Genomic DNA, 17,086 nt, shown 5'->3' on the forward strand with positions numbered 1-17,086 from the left:
AGCAAGCAAGTCTTCATTGTCCCTCAGAGAGGCGGAACACAGTCCGGACTGGGTTGGCAACTGAGGAGGAAGGAAGGAAGCCAAAGATCCCTCAGCTTGGGATGACAGAGGTAGAGGAAACAAGGGACTGCGGTATCTCCTGTGGGTCTGTTGGTACAACCTGTGGAGAAGCTAAGCAAGATTCAGGTCAAGACGTGAGGTGGAAAAAGACAGGGCTTCAATGAATTGGCCTCCACTGAGCCTAGAACAGAGATGTAGGAGACCCTGAGATAGGGTCATGACAAGGACAAGATCCAGAGGCTCAGGTGAAAAGATGAACAGAAAGAAGACGGAGGTGACCAGGAGGGAGAGCAGAAGGCGCCGAATGCAGAGTGGGGCGCAGGAGCAGTTCGGTGGTGCCCAGGCGCGGGGTCCCCTGTGGGGCAGGGTGGCCACACTGGCGGGGCGCCCCCGCGTGGGCCGCTCGCCCAAGATGGCGATGGAGGGGCGGGCGAAGTGGCCGCGGCCCCGGCCCCCGCGCCGGCCCCCGCTCGGGCCCGGGCCCCGGAGGCCGCGCCCCCGCCCGCGGCGCCGCGCCTCCCGGAGCCACTGACGCCCGGCGCGCCCTCCCCCGGCGGCGGCCCAGGCGCCCGGACGCGGCGGCGGCGGCCCGAGCCCGGCCCTATGGCGCGGGCGGACACGGGCCGCGGGCTCCTGGCGCTGACCTTCTGCCTGCTGTCCGCGCGCGGTAAGGGCCCGGGTGGCCGCAGTCGCGAGTGGGCGTCCCCAGCGCCCGCGATGTTTGCACCCCGGGGGCTGCGGGGACTTGCCCGAAGGGGGTGTTTGTCCTTGCTGTGTCCGTGCGTGTCCCCCTGCGCGTGGACCTTGTGTGTGTGAGGTGTGCGTGTCTGTGGTCGGGGTGGGGGTGTCCTGCGGGAGAATGTGTCCACAGCGCGTGCCTAAGGCGCCGGGTGGCATCGCCGGCACGCGGGTGGCTGCGGCGCTGGTAGCTCTAAGCGGGGCATGCTTCTGCCCTGCCTGCACGCGTCTCGCGGTCGCGAGTGTGCCTGAGAGAGCAAGCGGGGCGGGAGTGTGCTCTTACACCTCCATTTGTGTCGGGTGCGTGTGTAACTGGATGCGGCTGAGCTAGTATTTGGCCTTGGCTTTTGGGGAGTGTCCTTGCTCGTGGTGGGGGCGGCGGTGAGAAAAACCACACTCAACTTTGCCCAGTGGGTGTGGCCCCTGGGGCCAGCTAGAGCGGTAAGGGAATATGGGGTTGTTGTGGACCCAGACCTGGGGTTCCGAGAGGGTTGGGGGAAGGGCAGGAAACCAGTTGCTTTAGTGAACGGACCCAACATTTGGTCTCTGGATGGGACGCGTGTCACTCCTGCCCCACCCCAAAGGGCGGACAGGGGAAGCGTGGACGAGGTCAGCAAGGCCCCCTCCAGTCTCCCGGTCCTAGCGTAGGGTAGGGTCAGGGGTAAAGATCACAACTGTACACACCGGAGAAAGAGCTGGGAGGGAGTAACGAAGTGTCCAAGTGTGTGTGCCAGAGCAGCCTCTGCCACCCCTGGGCCCTCTGACTCTCAGTGGGATGTGCGTTTGCGGGGCGGCCCAAGGGAGGTTAGGTGGTAGGGCCGCGAGGGGGATGGGCTGCCCGCTTTGTTCGATTACTTCTTGCCTTCCCTGCCGAGGGGGGAGTTGAGGATGTGTCCCGGGCGAGTCGGGGAGGGACTTGGCAGTGGGGGTGGGGAGGGGGATTTTTCTCCAGCTGCTGCGGCTTTCCAGAGAGACTGGGCCAGGCCACGTGGGAGGGAGGCAGGGAGGGCGGCGGGAGTGGGTTGGGGGGGGGCGCGGGAAGGAGCCTAGCCGGGCCAACCCCAGGCCCATCTCCAGGAAAACAGCGTGTGGGAGAGTGCTGGAAACAGCTCGGACCCTAGCTCGCCCAGCCAGACACGCCCCTTTCCCTCTGAGACCGTGGACCCGGCTGGAAGCCGGTGGTGGCCGCTCTGTGCGTGGGGCTGGCTGGGCCGCAGAAGCTGGGGGTCCGGGAGTTGTCAGGTGAATGTGGCGCGGGCAAATGTCAGAGAGGTGTCTGTCTTCCTGGAGCCCAAAGGATTAGGAATAGTTGCGCGTCCCCTCCTCCTCCTGCTCTTCCCAAAGCTCCAGGAACGCGGGATCCTGGCTGGCAATCGCACTCGCGCTTTATTAAATACTTCTGAGGCCTCGGGCCGGGGCACCGGAGAAAGTCTGGAGACTGGCCTTTCCCTGCTCCCCACTACACAGGCAGAGAGCAGCGTGCATTGGGAGTCTTCCTGGCCACCTGAATGACTAACAGCAACTACTATTCTTGCCCTGGCTTAACCTCCTTTGAGTGTGTGAACCTCTGCAGTCTGTGGACACCCCTTTAGAATAGAGGTCATCCATTCTTTCACAGTATTTGTTGGGCTGCCTTTATAGGTTAACGATTGCCTGATGCCCAGAATGTAGCAAACAAGGTCCTAGAGGCAGGCTGTCAGGCTTAGGGTCAGGGTTGGAGGCCAGGACTAGCAAGGTGCTGCGGAAGAGAGGCTCCTGAGCCATACTGGGAAGATCAGGAAAGGTTCTGAAGAAATTGATGGAGCGAGGAAGAGCCAGCCCCGCAGAGAGGAGTCTTCCAGATCAAGCAGGGGGTGCCAATACTGGGAGGAGATTTCATTCACATCATTGCATCAAGCTAAATCTGGCTGGCGGTTAGAATACGGGGTGGGAGTGGGGCAGATGGGGGAGGGGTAGGCTACTAGCCTGTCAAGAGAGGAGGCTAAGGAAGGAACTAGTCCCAGCTCTCAAAGAGCAGTGTTAGTCCCACCAAGTCTAGCCTGAGACCCTCCTACCCCACTACAGGCAGGTTTTCAGACTAGCTTTGCATCAGCTCACTGTAGCCCGTGTGGAGGATGGACCGTGCAGGGCTGGGCAAGAAGCCCTCCTGGGGAGGAGGTGGGGATACCAGGAGATAGAGTGGTGGCAGCTAGTGGCTTGCATGGCCAGAGGCACTGGATTCTAGAGCTATTAAAGAAATGGAATGGGAAGGGTGTGAGCATAGATCAGTGGGTTTTTCTTTGTTATCAGTTTTTTATCTGTGTATGGGCATTTTGCCTGCAAATATGTCTGTGCACCACATGTGTGCCCAGTGCCTATGGAAACCAGATGACAGTGTCAGATTCCTTGGAATTGGAGCTACAGGTGGTTGTGAAGCAATCATGTGGATGCTGGGAGCTTAACCCAGGTCCTCTGGAAGAGTAGCCAGTGCTTTTAACCACTGGGCCATCTCTCCCGCACCTATAGATATAGTCTATTAGTAGTGAAGAAGAAAGTCAAACATAATAGTCTTCCCAGAAAAGTCAGTGTGGGCCAGAATGAAGGGCTGGGGCTGGGTGAGGACAACACCCAGTCCTCTGACCTTGCCTATGGGTCAGAGGTTGTGGCTGTGAGCTCATAGGAATAAGATTTCCAACTGAGGGCAGTGGCAAGAAGCTGAGCTCTTTTACCATATGAAGGAGTGGGGCTCCCCCTTCCACTCAAGTTAGAATTGGGGGCTTGGGGGACCCAGAGGGCTCTGAGAACACAGGAGACTTTACCTCACCAGAAAGTCACCTCCCTGTCTTCCCCTTTCTCTGCCTTGAGAGTCAGGCCCTTCCTAGAGGTCAACTCTAGAAGCCTTTTGTCTGTCTGTTTTGAGACAGGGTTGCAGCCCTGGCTGTCCTGGGACTCGGTCTGTAGACCAGGCTGGCCTGGAACTCAGGAGATCTGCCTGCCTCTGCCTTCTGAGTGCTAGGACTAAAGATGAAGAAGCTTCTTTTGATGGTGATTCTTGCAGGGAATTTACCTAGACCTTCAGGTGAACCTGTGTGTGTTTCCATGGCCTCATTAATCACATGTTTATATATGGGTATTTTCCTGACAGTATCTCCTTCAAGCTAAGAAATCTCATGATCAGAGCATCATGTAATGTCAGTACTCAGAGAGACATGGGAAACTGGGCATTCTGGTGCCTCTCTGTAACCCTAGTGCTTGAAAAACTGAGGCAGAAGGATTGCTGTGAGTTAAGTGCCAGCCTGGGCTGCATAGCGACTCGAGTTACTCCCGTCAAAAAATAGAAAGTAATAGAATTTATTGTGAGTCCATTTTACAGACAAGAAGCCTGTGTGGGCTTCTGACGTTACTCAGTGAGAAACTGATCTTGCCGCCCAGTCACTCTTCCCAGGGGTTTGGAAACATAACAAGTTAGCAGCTTTAGACCTCTCTGGCTGGTCCGGGGATGTGGAATTCTTTTGCTCATCTCCTGTTCACTCCACGGTCTCTGAGGTACAGCAACCAGACTTGGCATTCCAGATGCAGAGCACATGTGGCTGCCGGACAGGCCTAGGGCTCCCAGGAGGGCAGGGGGAAGAATTGATGGGATGGAGAGTGGGGTTCAGGAAGGAAAACCAGAAAGGTTACCCTGGGGTCCTGCATTCTCCTCTGGCTAGGCCAGCTGTAGGACTCCTGTAGCTGTGGAGGAACCACGAGGTCACTGGGGTCAAGGAAGCCAAGGGTCAATAAGCTTTCTCTCAGGGGCAAGTCAGGACTCCTGATCACCTAATGGGGGGGGGGGTCTCTTTCTTGTTTTGAGGACAGAGCTATGGCACCCATCAACAGTTCATATGCGGAGACAGGGTGAACTCAGAAGAAATCCTTTTTTTTTCTAAATATCTATTTGTTTATTATGTACACAGTGTTCAACCTGCATATACACCGACACACAACAGAAGAGGGCCCCAGATCTCACTATGGATGGTTGTGAGCCATCATGGGGTTGCTGGAAATTGAACTCAGGACCTCTGGAAGAGCAGTCAGTGCTCTTAACCTCTGAGCCACCTCTCCAGCCCAGAAGAAATACTTTTAAGCATATGAGATGTAAAACAGAACCAGCAAGCTAAATGATTTCCTGCCTTAATGATATTTAGACAAAGTTTTACCATGAATTTGCTGTTCTGTTTCTGTATGGTTTTAGTTTGTTTGTTTCAGACAGGCCCTTTTTAGCCCAGACTGGCCTTGAACTTACTATATAGCCTTGAACTTCTGATTTTTCTGCCCTTTCCCTCTGAGTGTTGGGATTACAGGGTTTACCAACACATGCAGTTTATACAGTGATGGGGCTAAACCCAGGGTTTCATGTATTCTAGGTAAGCATTCTACCAGCTGAACATATCCCCAGCCCCCAGGACTAGGAGGTTTTAAAGCATTTTATTAGGTGTCTAATAATAATATCCCAGGCAGTTTCTGTCTGTATTATTCAGATTGTCCCTAACTCTGAAGGGATTTACTATATTTTCACAGATAACAAAGCCAAGGCTTGGACAGGCATAGGGGTCTGCATGTCTACACAGCTACTTAAGTAGAGTATCTACCCTACACAAGACACTGCTATAGATGCTAAAGCCTAAAGGACAACTAGAATATAACCCTAAGAGATTGTTAAAGACAAGCCAAAAACAAGGCCGGGGTTGTTGCTCAGTTGGTAGAGTGCTTTGCCCAGCATGCAATTGGCCCTGTGATCCAACCTGTAATCCCAGCACTTGGGAGGTAGAGGCAGAGGGATCAGAAGTTCAAGGTCATTCTCAGCTGCATATAGAGTTCAAGAACAGCCTGAGTTACAAGAGACAGGGGTCTCAAAAATGGTCTGGAGTGGTAACTGCAGCAATGTAGGCACGCAGTTTCCTCGAGGCCGGAAGAAGTGCAGGGACAAGTGTCGTAATCAGACTGTTCCAAAGCCGTTCTAGGAAGAAGTAGCCAGGGGACCCACAAGGCGGTTTCACTTGGGGGTGGCTTGTTTTGTATGGCTTGGTGGGCACAAATATCGGGGACCGGGAGGAGACAGGCCGTGTTGAATGTGGCTTTGTTGTCACCCTACATGACACTGAGTCTCCCTCCTTGGATTAGAGAGAGGGAGAGAGGACTGAGGCCTTTCTTGTGTCCATGGCACCTATTCAGGCCCCACGTCCAGCTGTTGGAGGGAGGGACTTAGTATGTGGTGAGGATGGTGGCCAAGGCTCTGGAAGAAACTGCCTTGTGTTTCTTGGGAAAGAAGAATGGCCTATGGTGTCAGGGAGGATTGCCCTTCAGCTGCAAACAAGCTGTAAATTTGTGGAGAACAGCATGGAAGCTCTGATGTTTGGCATTACCCTCCCTCCCCCACCTACATGCCCTGTCCTTCTTGAACATTCCCTGGAGAATGGAACCCAACTCAGGCTCCTGATGACTTCACCGAATAACTCCAGTCAGACTCTGGAACGCTATAGCAAATTGCCTTCCTGACTAGGTTCTCATTGGTCTCATAAAAATCTGACTTGTCCTCCAAAGTGGGCAAAAGAGTTTCTCAGAGCCCAACATGGTGGCACAAACCTGTATAAGAAGCAGGGGTAAGATTGGGCAGTCGTGGCACACTTGGGAGGCAGTTGCACTTGGGAGGCAGAGGCAAGCTGATCTCTGTGGACCCACGGCCAACCTGATCTACAGAGTGAGTTCCAGAACACCTAGGGCTGTTACACAGTGAAACCCTGTCTCAAAAATCCAGAGGTGGGGCGGGGGGGGGGGGGGAAGCAGAGGCAGGAGGGTCAAGGACAGACTGGGCTACATAGTAAGACCAGGTCTCAAAGAGAGAGAGAAACAAAACATCAATTTGAAAAATAAGATTGAGGGGCTGGGGAGAGGGCTCAGTGGTTAAGAACGTTGGCTGCTCTCCCAAAGGACCCAGGTTCAGTCTCTAGCAGCTCACAACTGTATGTAACTCCAGCTCCAGAGGATTCGACACCTTCATACAGACATACATACAGGCAAAACCACTAGTACACATAAAAATAAACAAAAAAAAAACAAAGAAAAAGAAAAATAAGATTGAGGACCAGGGAAAGTGGAAAAAGCCTTTAATCCTAGCCCTCACCTGGCAGAGGTAGGGGGAATCTCTATAAGTTTACCATGTGAGTTCCAGGACAGACAGAGCTAAGTCAAAAGACCCTGTCTCAAAAAGAAAAAAATAAAATAAAATTGAAAATGGCCGGGGATCTCCAAAACAGAAGTTCTGTATCTCTGTTAGGCTCTCACGAAAAAGACCGATGAGGATTGAGGGAAAACCCTGGAGGCGAAAGACTGGTGATCAGCAAGTACCTCTGATGCCTGCAGTGTGCTAGAGAACAGGAAAACACTTGGACGCAAGACTTGGGAGTCAGCCGTGCAGTGGCGTGGGGGAGCAAGGTCCCTTGGACAAGTAAGGTCCACCCACTTTCAGTCACCACTATTACAGGTTTGGTGGCAGAGGAATCATACTTTTGGTTTGGTTTTGTTTAGTTTTTCAAGTCAGGATTTCTCTGTGTAACAGCCCTGGCTCTTCCAGAACGCCCACAGAAGACCAGACTGGCCTTGAACTCACAGAGCTCCACCTGCCTCTGATTTGGTTTTAAGACTGGACTTGAATTCCCTACGTCATTGTGGGTGACCTTGAACTTTAGGTACGTGTGTTAGGAATTGAATTTTTAGGGGCTCAAACATATTAGGCGAGTACCCTTTTCTTTTCTCTTTCTTTCTTTTTTTTTTTTTTTCAAGACAGGGTTTCTCTGTGCAACAACCCTAACTGTCCTAGAACTCACTTTGTAGACAGAGATCTACCTACCTCTTTCTCTTAAGTGCTGGGATTAAAGGCGAGTGCCACCAAATCCAAGGTTTTTTGTTGTTGTTGTTTGCTTTTTGGGGTTTTTTGGCTCTTTTGTAAGCACTCTTATCACTGAGCTATATTTCTAGCCTGCTCTTGAACTTCTAATCCCCCTGCCTCCACCTCCCTAGGGCAGATATTTCCTATTTCAGGTGTGTACCTCTAAGCCCTAATTATCCAGAGCTAGGGATCAACCCCAGATCCTCCAGCATGCTAGGCCTGAGCTACCACTTGCCTAGCCCAAGAAGTTTGATGCAAATGTTTGAGTTTGGAGATTCCCCTGTTTAAGGCTGGAAAACGGAGACAGAAAGGGAGAAAAGGAGCTAACCCAAGGTTGTGCCAGAAACGTTTGGCCCTAAAATCCTGGAGAAGACCAAATGATGGCTGGAGCACGAAGTTTGTTTCAGCTCTAACAGGAACGAAAATGCTTAAGAGACTCGCAAATAGCATTGGAAAAACTTTCCTAGAGAAAGGCAGAAGGTCTCCTGGAGGGTGGCTGGCATCCGGGCAGAGCTCCCTGGGTAGTCTCTTTCTCAGGAGCATCTCTCCCACACCCCTTCCAGGTTCATCTCCTGAAAGTCAAAGGACAGTTTGCTCAGCTCTCCCCACCGCACCCCTGTGTCTGGTCCCTAGTTTCCTCATCCATGGACTGAACCTTGAACTTGGGGAAGTTGCCACTGATATGGATCCACTAGGCTGCGGCACAGTGCTGCTGCTCTCTGAGACGGACCCCCGTCCTTCTATGTCTTCATCCCTGTGGGTTTCCCTGATTCCGCCTAGCTGGGCTCCTCTGAGGTAGTCAAGCTAGACATCTGCTCATCCATGAATATTCAGGAAGGGAACTGGAGCTCCTGGGGCCCCCCTGCCAGCCACCAGCCCCTCTGGCGGCTGTCCTGCCCGCCAGAGCCCAGGCTGCTGACATACCCAGCAGCTGCTCGGGCCCCAACTGTTCACATTGTTTGTTCAGCACGGCAGGGGATTTTCCAAGCCCCGGACATGCTTTAGGGGGTGGGGAGGCTGCCAGAGGGCTCGAGGATTCGTGTTCTGTGGGTCTTTTTCTCTGAAATCCAAGCCTGCAGTTCTGCCTCGGGACTAGAGCATTTGAAGCTGCTGGGCTGAGAGCCCATGCTTGCCTTCCACAACTCTGAATTTGAATCGTGGAATCTAGGGCTTCAGAAGAACAGAAAAGACTGGGTGCTAAGGGCCGCAAAGAGCATTTGTGTAACTCCTTGCCGTGTGCCCAGGGTCTTAAAGAATCCGCCTCTGTAGCTTCGGGTGCAGCCGTGTGGTGAGCTTTTGCCTAACCTTACAAAGCCATTAGTGCTACCCCCAGCACCCCACCAAAAGAGAATGAGCCCCTCTACTTCTTGAGCGATGTCCTTCACGCCCTGTTCTGAACCTCTGACATGCAGCACTTGGTTGATTCTCAGAGGCTCAGTAGCCCCTGCATTTTAAATGTGTGGAAACTGAGTCCCAGAGAGGACTGGCTGTGAAGACAGCTGGAAGTTGAAGCCGCAAGACTGAGACCTTGATCTCTCTGTCTCCCTCCCTCCCTCCCTCCCCGTGTGTGTGTGTGCGCGCGTGCGCGTGCGTGTGCGTGTGCGTGTGTGTGTGTGTGTGTGTGTGTGTGTGCGTGCGTGTGCGTGTTGTTTGTGATGTATGTACGTGTTCACATGTAAGTGTACTGCAGAGTCAGAGGTCATTGTCTTTTTTTTTTTAAGTGAGGGCATGGATGAGATGGGGTTCACTGAGGATAACAAATAGCAAGCAGCTGTACCAGGATGCTACAGCTGGGGGGGTTGGTTTGAGGAGGAGGCAGCCTAGAGCTGTCTCAGCAGCTGAAGTGTGGCAGCAAGGTGAACCCTTTATTCTCTCAGCTCGTCTGCTAGCCGTGCCCCGGCATCACTTGTACAAATCCTGCCTTTCGAGCAACTTCATAGTGAAAAATAAATAGAAAGAAAGAAGTCAATAAAAATGTAGAGTTGCTTATTTTATTTGATGTGTATGAGTGTTTTGCTTGTGTATGTATGTGTTCATGTCATATACAGGCAAAATGCCTATATACATAAAATTAAGAATAACAATAATAATACAGGGGAGAAAAAGGCAGTCCTAACTGGCTGAGGCAAGGGATGAGGGATGGAGGGTCAGCAGGAAGCTGACTGGACCACTGTGCTCATGCTATGTATGTGTTCAACTGTATGGACCTCAGATCCCTTAGAACTGGAGTTACAAATGGTTGTGAGCCACCATGTGGGTGCTGGGACTTGAACTCTGGTCCTATGCAAGAGTAATAGCCTTAATGGCTGAACCATCTCTCCAGTCCCCCCCCCCCTTTTTTTTTCTGAGACAGGGTTTCTCTGTGTAGCTCTGGCTGTCCTGAAACTTGTTCTGTAGATCAGGCCTGTACTCACAGAGATCCACCTGCCTCTGCCTCCCAAGAGTGCTGGAATTAAATGTGTACACTGCTGTCTAGCCCCTGGACTATCTTAGTCTTCTTTGAATGCTATGGGGAGGAAATAATAGGGACACAGAGGAGTCTAGGTGTTGACCATTGTAGCAGACAGAAGAATATATATGCAGGGGAACACAGATGAAACCACCTGGGGTATGCTTGGGATGGTGCTGTGTTTATTCCAGAACCAATCTCTGTATCATTGAAAAAGCTGAGACCTGGAAGAAGTGCTTAGCTGAAGGCATACATCTCCCTGATTGCCTAGCCTTCCTGCTTTATGTGGCTCTGTCACTCTGGACTTGCCTCATACTGAGGATGTCATCTCCATCGTTGGTCTGGTCAGGCTAGAGACTAAGGGGAGACCTTGGGCTACTGAGTTTTTATAGGACAGGGGGATAGCAGTTCAGCTGTGACAATGGACTCACATGGGGAACTGTTGCTCTCTTATGATGATGGGCAGGCCCTTTTGAAGCATTAATTATGATAAGAAATATTTCCCCATGATTTTTGTCTTGATTCAGGATAGTGTGTGATCCTCCTTCTCTTCCCTTTGTGGCAGGGGCAGTGTTAGGGTCTACAGGCAGTATGTGCGTGCGTGTGCACGCACACACACACAGGCATGCATGCTCATACTTGCTTTACCCTCATAGCGCGTTTCTCAGAGTTTTCCACCTACAACATTTTTCTAGCTTGTGGTGTGTGTTTAGTTGGGTAATAGTGGTGGAGATGACCCATTGGATTCCAGAGGGAATAAAACCACTGAGCCACCACAGAGAGCCAGGCAATGCTGTAGTGGGCACTCATGACAGCCCTAAAGGAAAGAATTGCTATGTATCTCTTAAACCAAGATACAATTTACATAGAATTTGCCACATGTACGAGTATGCTTTTTTGAGACAGTTTCGTGCAACCCGGGCAGGCATCCAAGTTGCTACATAGCTGAAGATGAGGAGGAACCTGAGCTATTGATCCTCCTGGCTCCATCCCCAGAATTTTGGCATTATAGGTGTGCACCACTCACCCCACTTATGTAGCTCTGGGGTTCAAATCCAGGCCTCATGTGCGCTGCAAGCAGTCTACTAACTGAGCTATCTCCTCCGCACCGCACCCTCCACCCAGTGGTTTTTAATATACTAATAAAGTTGTGTTCCTCGACCGCTGTCTAAGCCTAGAACATTTTTCACCCCAAGGGAACCTCGTGCTCCTTAGTAGTTGCTCCCCCATTCCTCTCTGCTCAAAATCCTTGGTAACTGTTGATCTCTGGACATTTCCCAGAGATGAGCTCACAAAGTTTGTGGCATCTGGTGGCAGGTGGCTTGCACTGGGCATGACACTCCCAGGGTTCCACTGTGTACTAGCCTGTAGAGCTCTTCGTCCCTTTTGCTGACTGGACAAAACAGCTGCCACTTATCAGGTGGAAAGCAAACATTTGGATCTGACTTACTGTCTGGCTGTTGTGATAGACGGCAGTGAGCTGGGGTTTGTGGTAGGTGAAGAAGTCAAGCTCTGGGAAGATGGGACCCAAGAGGGAAGGAACTTCTAACGAAGGGAGAACTGGCTTTGATAGACAGGGTCTTTCCATAAGTGATTGGCACTGGGTGGTGTGTCAGTCAGCGACCAGGAGGCCACCTGCTCACAGCCCTGGTGGTTCTTCCTCCTCACAGGGGAGCTGCTGTTGCCTCAGGAGACAACCGTCAAGCTGAGCTGTGATGCAGGGCCACTGCAAGTGGTCCTGGGCCCCCAGCAGGCTGCAGTGCTGGACTGTAGTTTGGGGGCTACTGCTGCTGGACCGCCAACCAGGGCGACATGGAGCAAGGATGGGGACACCGTGCTGGAGCATGACCACCTGCATCTGCTACCCAACGGCTCCCTGTGGCTGTCCTCACCTCCAGAACCAGAAGACGGTGCTGACGAGGAAGCTTTTAGAACATGGAAGGTCATTGAGGGCAGCTATTCCTGTCTGGCCCATGGCCCACTGGGAGTTGTGGCCAGCCAGGTTGCTGTGGTTAAGCTTGCCAGTAAGTGCTTGCATCTGGGGTGAGGGTTGAGATTTGGAGACCATGGGAAGGGATGGGTGGGGGAAGGAACTACAGTTAGTTACCTGCACCAGAACCAGGAGCTCAGCCCAGGTTCTCTGCCTCCTGTCCTGTCCTGCTCAGTGGGTCCCTTCCTGCTATTATCTGCCCTTACCATTCAGGGCTCCTTCAACTGTGTCTTCACCCCCTCACTGTCCTTTCCCCACCCTTTGAGTTCTAGTGTATAGGATTAGCTTCTCTGCCAGGAAGAGGTCAGGGCCCCAGAGCTGTCTCTTTGTGTTCCCCACCCACACAGCACTGTGCACAGGGATATAGCCGACCCCTATCTGTGCTGTGCACAGGATATAGCCAACCCCTATCCGCGCTGTGCCCAGGGATATAGCCAACCCCTATCCGCGCTGTGCCCAGGGATATAGCCGACCCCATCAGTGCTGTGCCCAGGGATATAACCAACCCCTATCCGCGCTGTGCACAGGGTTATAGCCAACCCCTATCAGCGCTGTGCACAGGGATATAGCCAACCTCTATCCTCTGGCTCTGGACCCTCAGGGCTCTCTAGAGCACGTTAATAAGAAATGTACCTATAGTATGACCTTGATGGTGATGTTGAGCAGGAGGACCTTGGAATTCACTAGCACCATCTAAGTAGAAATCCTTTGGCCACCTCTCTCTGCTCCCCAACTGTGTCTGCCTTGGCCACCTCTCTCTGCTCCCCAGCTGTGTCTGCCTTGTTCTGGATTTGCTTGGCTCTGTGTTCTGTGTCCCTGTGCATACTGTGTTCACGCTCTCACGCTTGTTCCCTCTCCTCACTCTGCTTATCCCCAGCACTCGCTGACTTCTCTCTGCACCCAGAGTCCCAGACAGTGGAGGAGAATGGGACAGCACGCTTTGAATGTCACACAGAGGGGCTGCCCGTCCCCACCATTACTTGGGAAAAGGACCAGGTGACAGTGCCTGAGGAGCCTAGGTGAGTGTCCTGCAAGGAAGTCTGCCCCAATGTGCAGGGCAGAGGGTTCTGGTACATGTTTAGAGCTGGGATTCTTAGAGGCGAGGTGGTTCTGTTCACCTAAACTCAGCCAAGGCCCAACTGCTAGCCTGACTTCTAGTCAAGTTAGTTTTTTTTCTCTAGAAGAAAAACCACCCACCAGGTTGGGGTGCCCAGAACTGGAGGACAGTCTAGAGCCCTTCCGTAGTCTACTGCCTGCTTTACTGGGGCACTAAGTGCCAGGGAGCTGCTGTGTTCTATTTACGACCACACCAGGAGCCACTGCAGAGGGCTGGCTTCTGCTCAGATTGCTCTTTCCAAGGTTCCTCTGGAGTTTCTCCCTGGACTCCTCTCTTTTCTTCCTGTCTCCACTCTGCCCTGTCAAGTGCAGGCATCTGACCAATAGGCCACGGGGTCCGTCTTGTTTCTTCCCCTTCTCTTCCTATAGAGATAGTGGCTTGATGGAACAATCCAGGGAAAGTTTCAGGTTGGAAGCGAAGCAGAGAACAACCAGGACTTTTTCCCTGCAGTGAGCTCCTGGCAAGTCCAGATACACACATAGCAGGTCAGAACCCTCCCTGCCTCTTTGGCCTCTGGGTTGGCTTCAAGTCTTGGTCCTCACCTATGGATTATACATCATTGGGGGATGCGTCTCCAAAGATCTCTCCCAGGCATTCCACAGTCCTCTCCTGCATCTGTCTGTCAGCTGTGTCTTTCTCCCCTTCTGCATGGAAGTGGGATCCCCCAGCTCAGAAACATGGGCTTCCAAATCACTCCCAAGCACCACGCCCAACCTGCTTTGTGACTGTTGAGTTGCTCCCAGCCTTGCTGACTTTTGCCCGAGTCAAGGTAGGAGCAGAAGGTGTAGGGAAATCACAGGACACCCGTGATCAGATAAAGTCAACAGATAGGGTCGTTGTTGACCTAGTGTAGCTTGGCCTACACTCGTCCTTAGCGTACTACTTCATTCAGCTCTATTCTACCCATATCTGAAATGAAATGGGAAGGACATTCAATTAAGTTGTGATTTTCCAAAATGTGGTCATTTATAGCATGTTAGTTTTTTTGGTTTATTTTTATTTTTGAGACAAGGTCTCATTATAGTTCAGGCTGGCCTCAAACTCAACATTAGCCAAGGGTGATCCTGACCTCCTGATCTTCCTGTCTTCTGGGTTCAGAATAACAGTTTATGTGGTACTGGTGATGGAGCATGCTAAGCAAGTATTCTTAGTGACTGAGCTACCTCTCCAGCTCAAAGATACATTCTTAAATTTCATATAAACAAAAAAGAAAGGAGAATTGTCTCACTGCCCAACTACTGTTATTTTCTTTTCGGAGGGGGGAATCAATTGTTTGCTTTTTTTTCTGACATAGGGTCTTGCTAGGTAGCCCAGGCTGGCCTCAGACTTATGACCTTTCTGCCTCAATTTCCACAGTCCTGGAATTATAGGCCTGTGCCACCATACTTGGCTCCATTTATTAATTTTTGTTTCTGTTTTTCTCTCATTGTTAGGTTTCTGTTTTGCTTTAAACAGGGTCTCCCTATGTATCCCAGGCTTGTCCAGACCTCACTATGTAGATCAGGCTGGCCTCAGCAAAACAGACTTCCCCTCCCAGCATCTAATTCAGGCATCATCCCATGGCATTACAGGCCTCACCCATGAGGTGAGGCTGCCAGCTCCCAGCTCCAGCAGCGCTTGCCACAAAGTCCTCTGAAAATTGATCCTGGGATATAAATAGCCCAGGCTCACATGCCCTAGCACATTGTGTCAGGGAATAAAGAAATGTCTAAAACAGCAACTTGATTTAGGCCAAGGTATGTATTTTTGCACGTGCCCAGATATACAAATATGATAGCCGTAAACTCAGCCCAGTGGATATAGGAGATTGTAAACTGAGCATCTGCAACACAGGGGTAATCTGTCAGGGGAAAAGCACGTATTCTCCAACCAGTGATAGCGCTAAACCCAAGGCAATTCCCTGGCATTTACTATTTATTTATTTACTTATTTACGTACTTGTTTACTTATTTAAAGGCAGAAGCTCAGGAGCCTAAGCTGGCCTTGAACTCCTAATTCCCCCACTCCCTACTGTCCCAGCGCTGGGACTGCAGGCAGGAGCCACCGTGGCCTGTTCACAATGCGCTGAGGATAGAACCTAGGCTTTTGTCTGTGTCTATTCTACCAGCTGAGCTACAGCCCAGCTCCACTTACACGAATTTCTACTAATAGGGGATACTTTTTCTTCCATAGGAGCCAGTCATGAATGAGACTAAAAACTGAATTTATGTTAAGATTTATGTCAAAATACACAACTTTATGGAATGAGAAGAGAAGCCACTAACATTTTAAATATTCCATCCAGGCCCTTTGAAATATATACGAGGTTCATACCTGGAGCTGGTAACTTACAGTGTCTCTGTCCCCCGTGGGATGTGAGCTCATGGGAGAGGGTCAGGGCTGTGAAGCTTGCAGGATGGGACTCACTGGGCCCTTTTTCCGGACAAGAACCCTGTTGCCCAAACACACCACATCACTCGCTATAGTGACGCATGCGTGAGAACCGGTCCTCTCACGCCTTGACACTGCTGCTTGTGCGCGGATGCCCTCCGTCACAAACAGGGGGAAGGCACACACTTTGATGTTTCGCATTTGAAAACGTTCTATCCCAGCATTTGGAAGGTTGAAGCAGGAGGATCAGAAGTTCAGGCTCTTCCCCAGCTGCACAGAGTGAGTTCCATACCAGCCTGTGAAAACCTATTGCAAATAATTATTTATCTCATTTTGTAAAGTTCAACTAGTAAGAATTCCTACTAGTCCCCCTCACTACACAAGCTTCACTAACCTTGGCTTTTTCTTCATCCATCCCAACCTATCATTTATCTGTTTTCCAAAACTAGAATTTCTTCCTAAGCAATACTTTGTGACTTCTCCCCTACTAACCAATACATCTCAGACATCTTTCCAGAATCAGAGCTTCCAAAACCACACTGTAGCGAGATCAGAAAAGGTTTAGACAGCCGTGAGCAGGCAGGGTCCCACCTCGCCTCTGGCTTAACTACAGCTCTGTGCCTGAGGGAGGAGCATGTCCACTCATGCACACCAAGTGAAGCTCAAGAAACGGATTTGCTCTCGGTGCTTGCTACACCATTTTCCTGTCAAGACCTAGGCCGTTAGGGTTAGACAGGGGAAGCAATTAGCTGAGCACTGTCTGGATGGAGGATGGAGAGAAGAGAAAAGGCTGCGGAGCACAGCATGTTAGGTAGAGTCTGGCGTGAGGGGGTCTCACCAGGCACCTGCTTGTTCTACCTCATTTTCTCCAGACAGCAGGTTGGGTACCAGCCCAGATACTTCCCTGCATCCGTCCTGCTTCGCTGCCCCCACCTCTCTACCATAGTGGATGTGGGAGTGGATCTGGAGCTGAGGTCAGAGGTTATGGGGGGCAGGGGTTCACCTGGGGGACAGGAAAGAGTCATACTGCCTCTGTAGGTTTCTAAGCACCTGTCTAGAATGTCTCCCAAGACTTCTTCAGTCCCTGGGCCACTCCTCTTCTCCAACAGTTGGGTTTTCTCAGCCCCTGCTTCTCCGGGAGCAAAGGGTCTTCCTCCAGCACACAACTGCCCTGCCCCCTCTGACTCCACCCAGTCTGTACACCTAAGATTGTCACCACCTGGAGCTGACCACTTCCTGCTTGGTTGAGCATACTCAGTGCCCACCTTCCCAAACCTCCTGTTCCAGATTTCTCAAGCAAGGTCTCCTGGCCTCCTCAACTCTCTACCCAGGAGGTCAGGTAACAAAGCCCTCATCCCTCCTGGCCCTCCAAACTGCTGTGTAGATTGCTGGATGGGACCTACTGGAAACCATGTCCATTCCCTCCCTTGAGTCTCCCTAGCTATGAGTAGTGGG

At 51.5% G+C, this 17,086-nt stretch overlaps 1 protein-coding gene across 2 annotated transcripts in view; it reads left to right on the forward strand.

Annotated features, from left to right (window-relative positions):
- The first annotated feature begins 663 nt into the window (after positions 1–663).
- Positions 664–17,086, forward strand: part of Igdcc4 (immunoglobulin superfamily DCC subclass member 4) — a 32,840-nt gene continuing 16,417 nt past the window's right edge. For both annotated transcript variants that reach the window (XM_038324056.1, XM_038324057.1), the window contains exons 1-3: positions 664–727; positions 11,825–12,178; positions 13,022–13,163. In XM_038324056.1, coding sequence (XP_038179984.1) covers positions 664–727; positions 11,825–12,178; positions 13,022–13,163 — 560 coding nt within the window. The remainder of the gene's footprint in view (positions 728–11,824; positions 12,179–13,021; positions 13,164–17,086) is intronic.

The sequence above is a fragment of the Arvicola amphibius genome, chromosome 3 (assembly GCF_903992535.2).
Source record: "Arvicola amphibius chromosome 3, mArvAmp1.2, whole genome shotgun sequence".
Classification (NCBI taxonomy): domain Eukaryota; kingdom Metazoa; phylum Chordata; class Mammalia; order Rodentia; family Cricetidae; genus Arvicola; species Arvicola amphibius.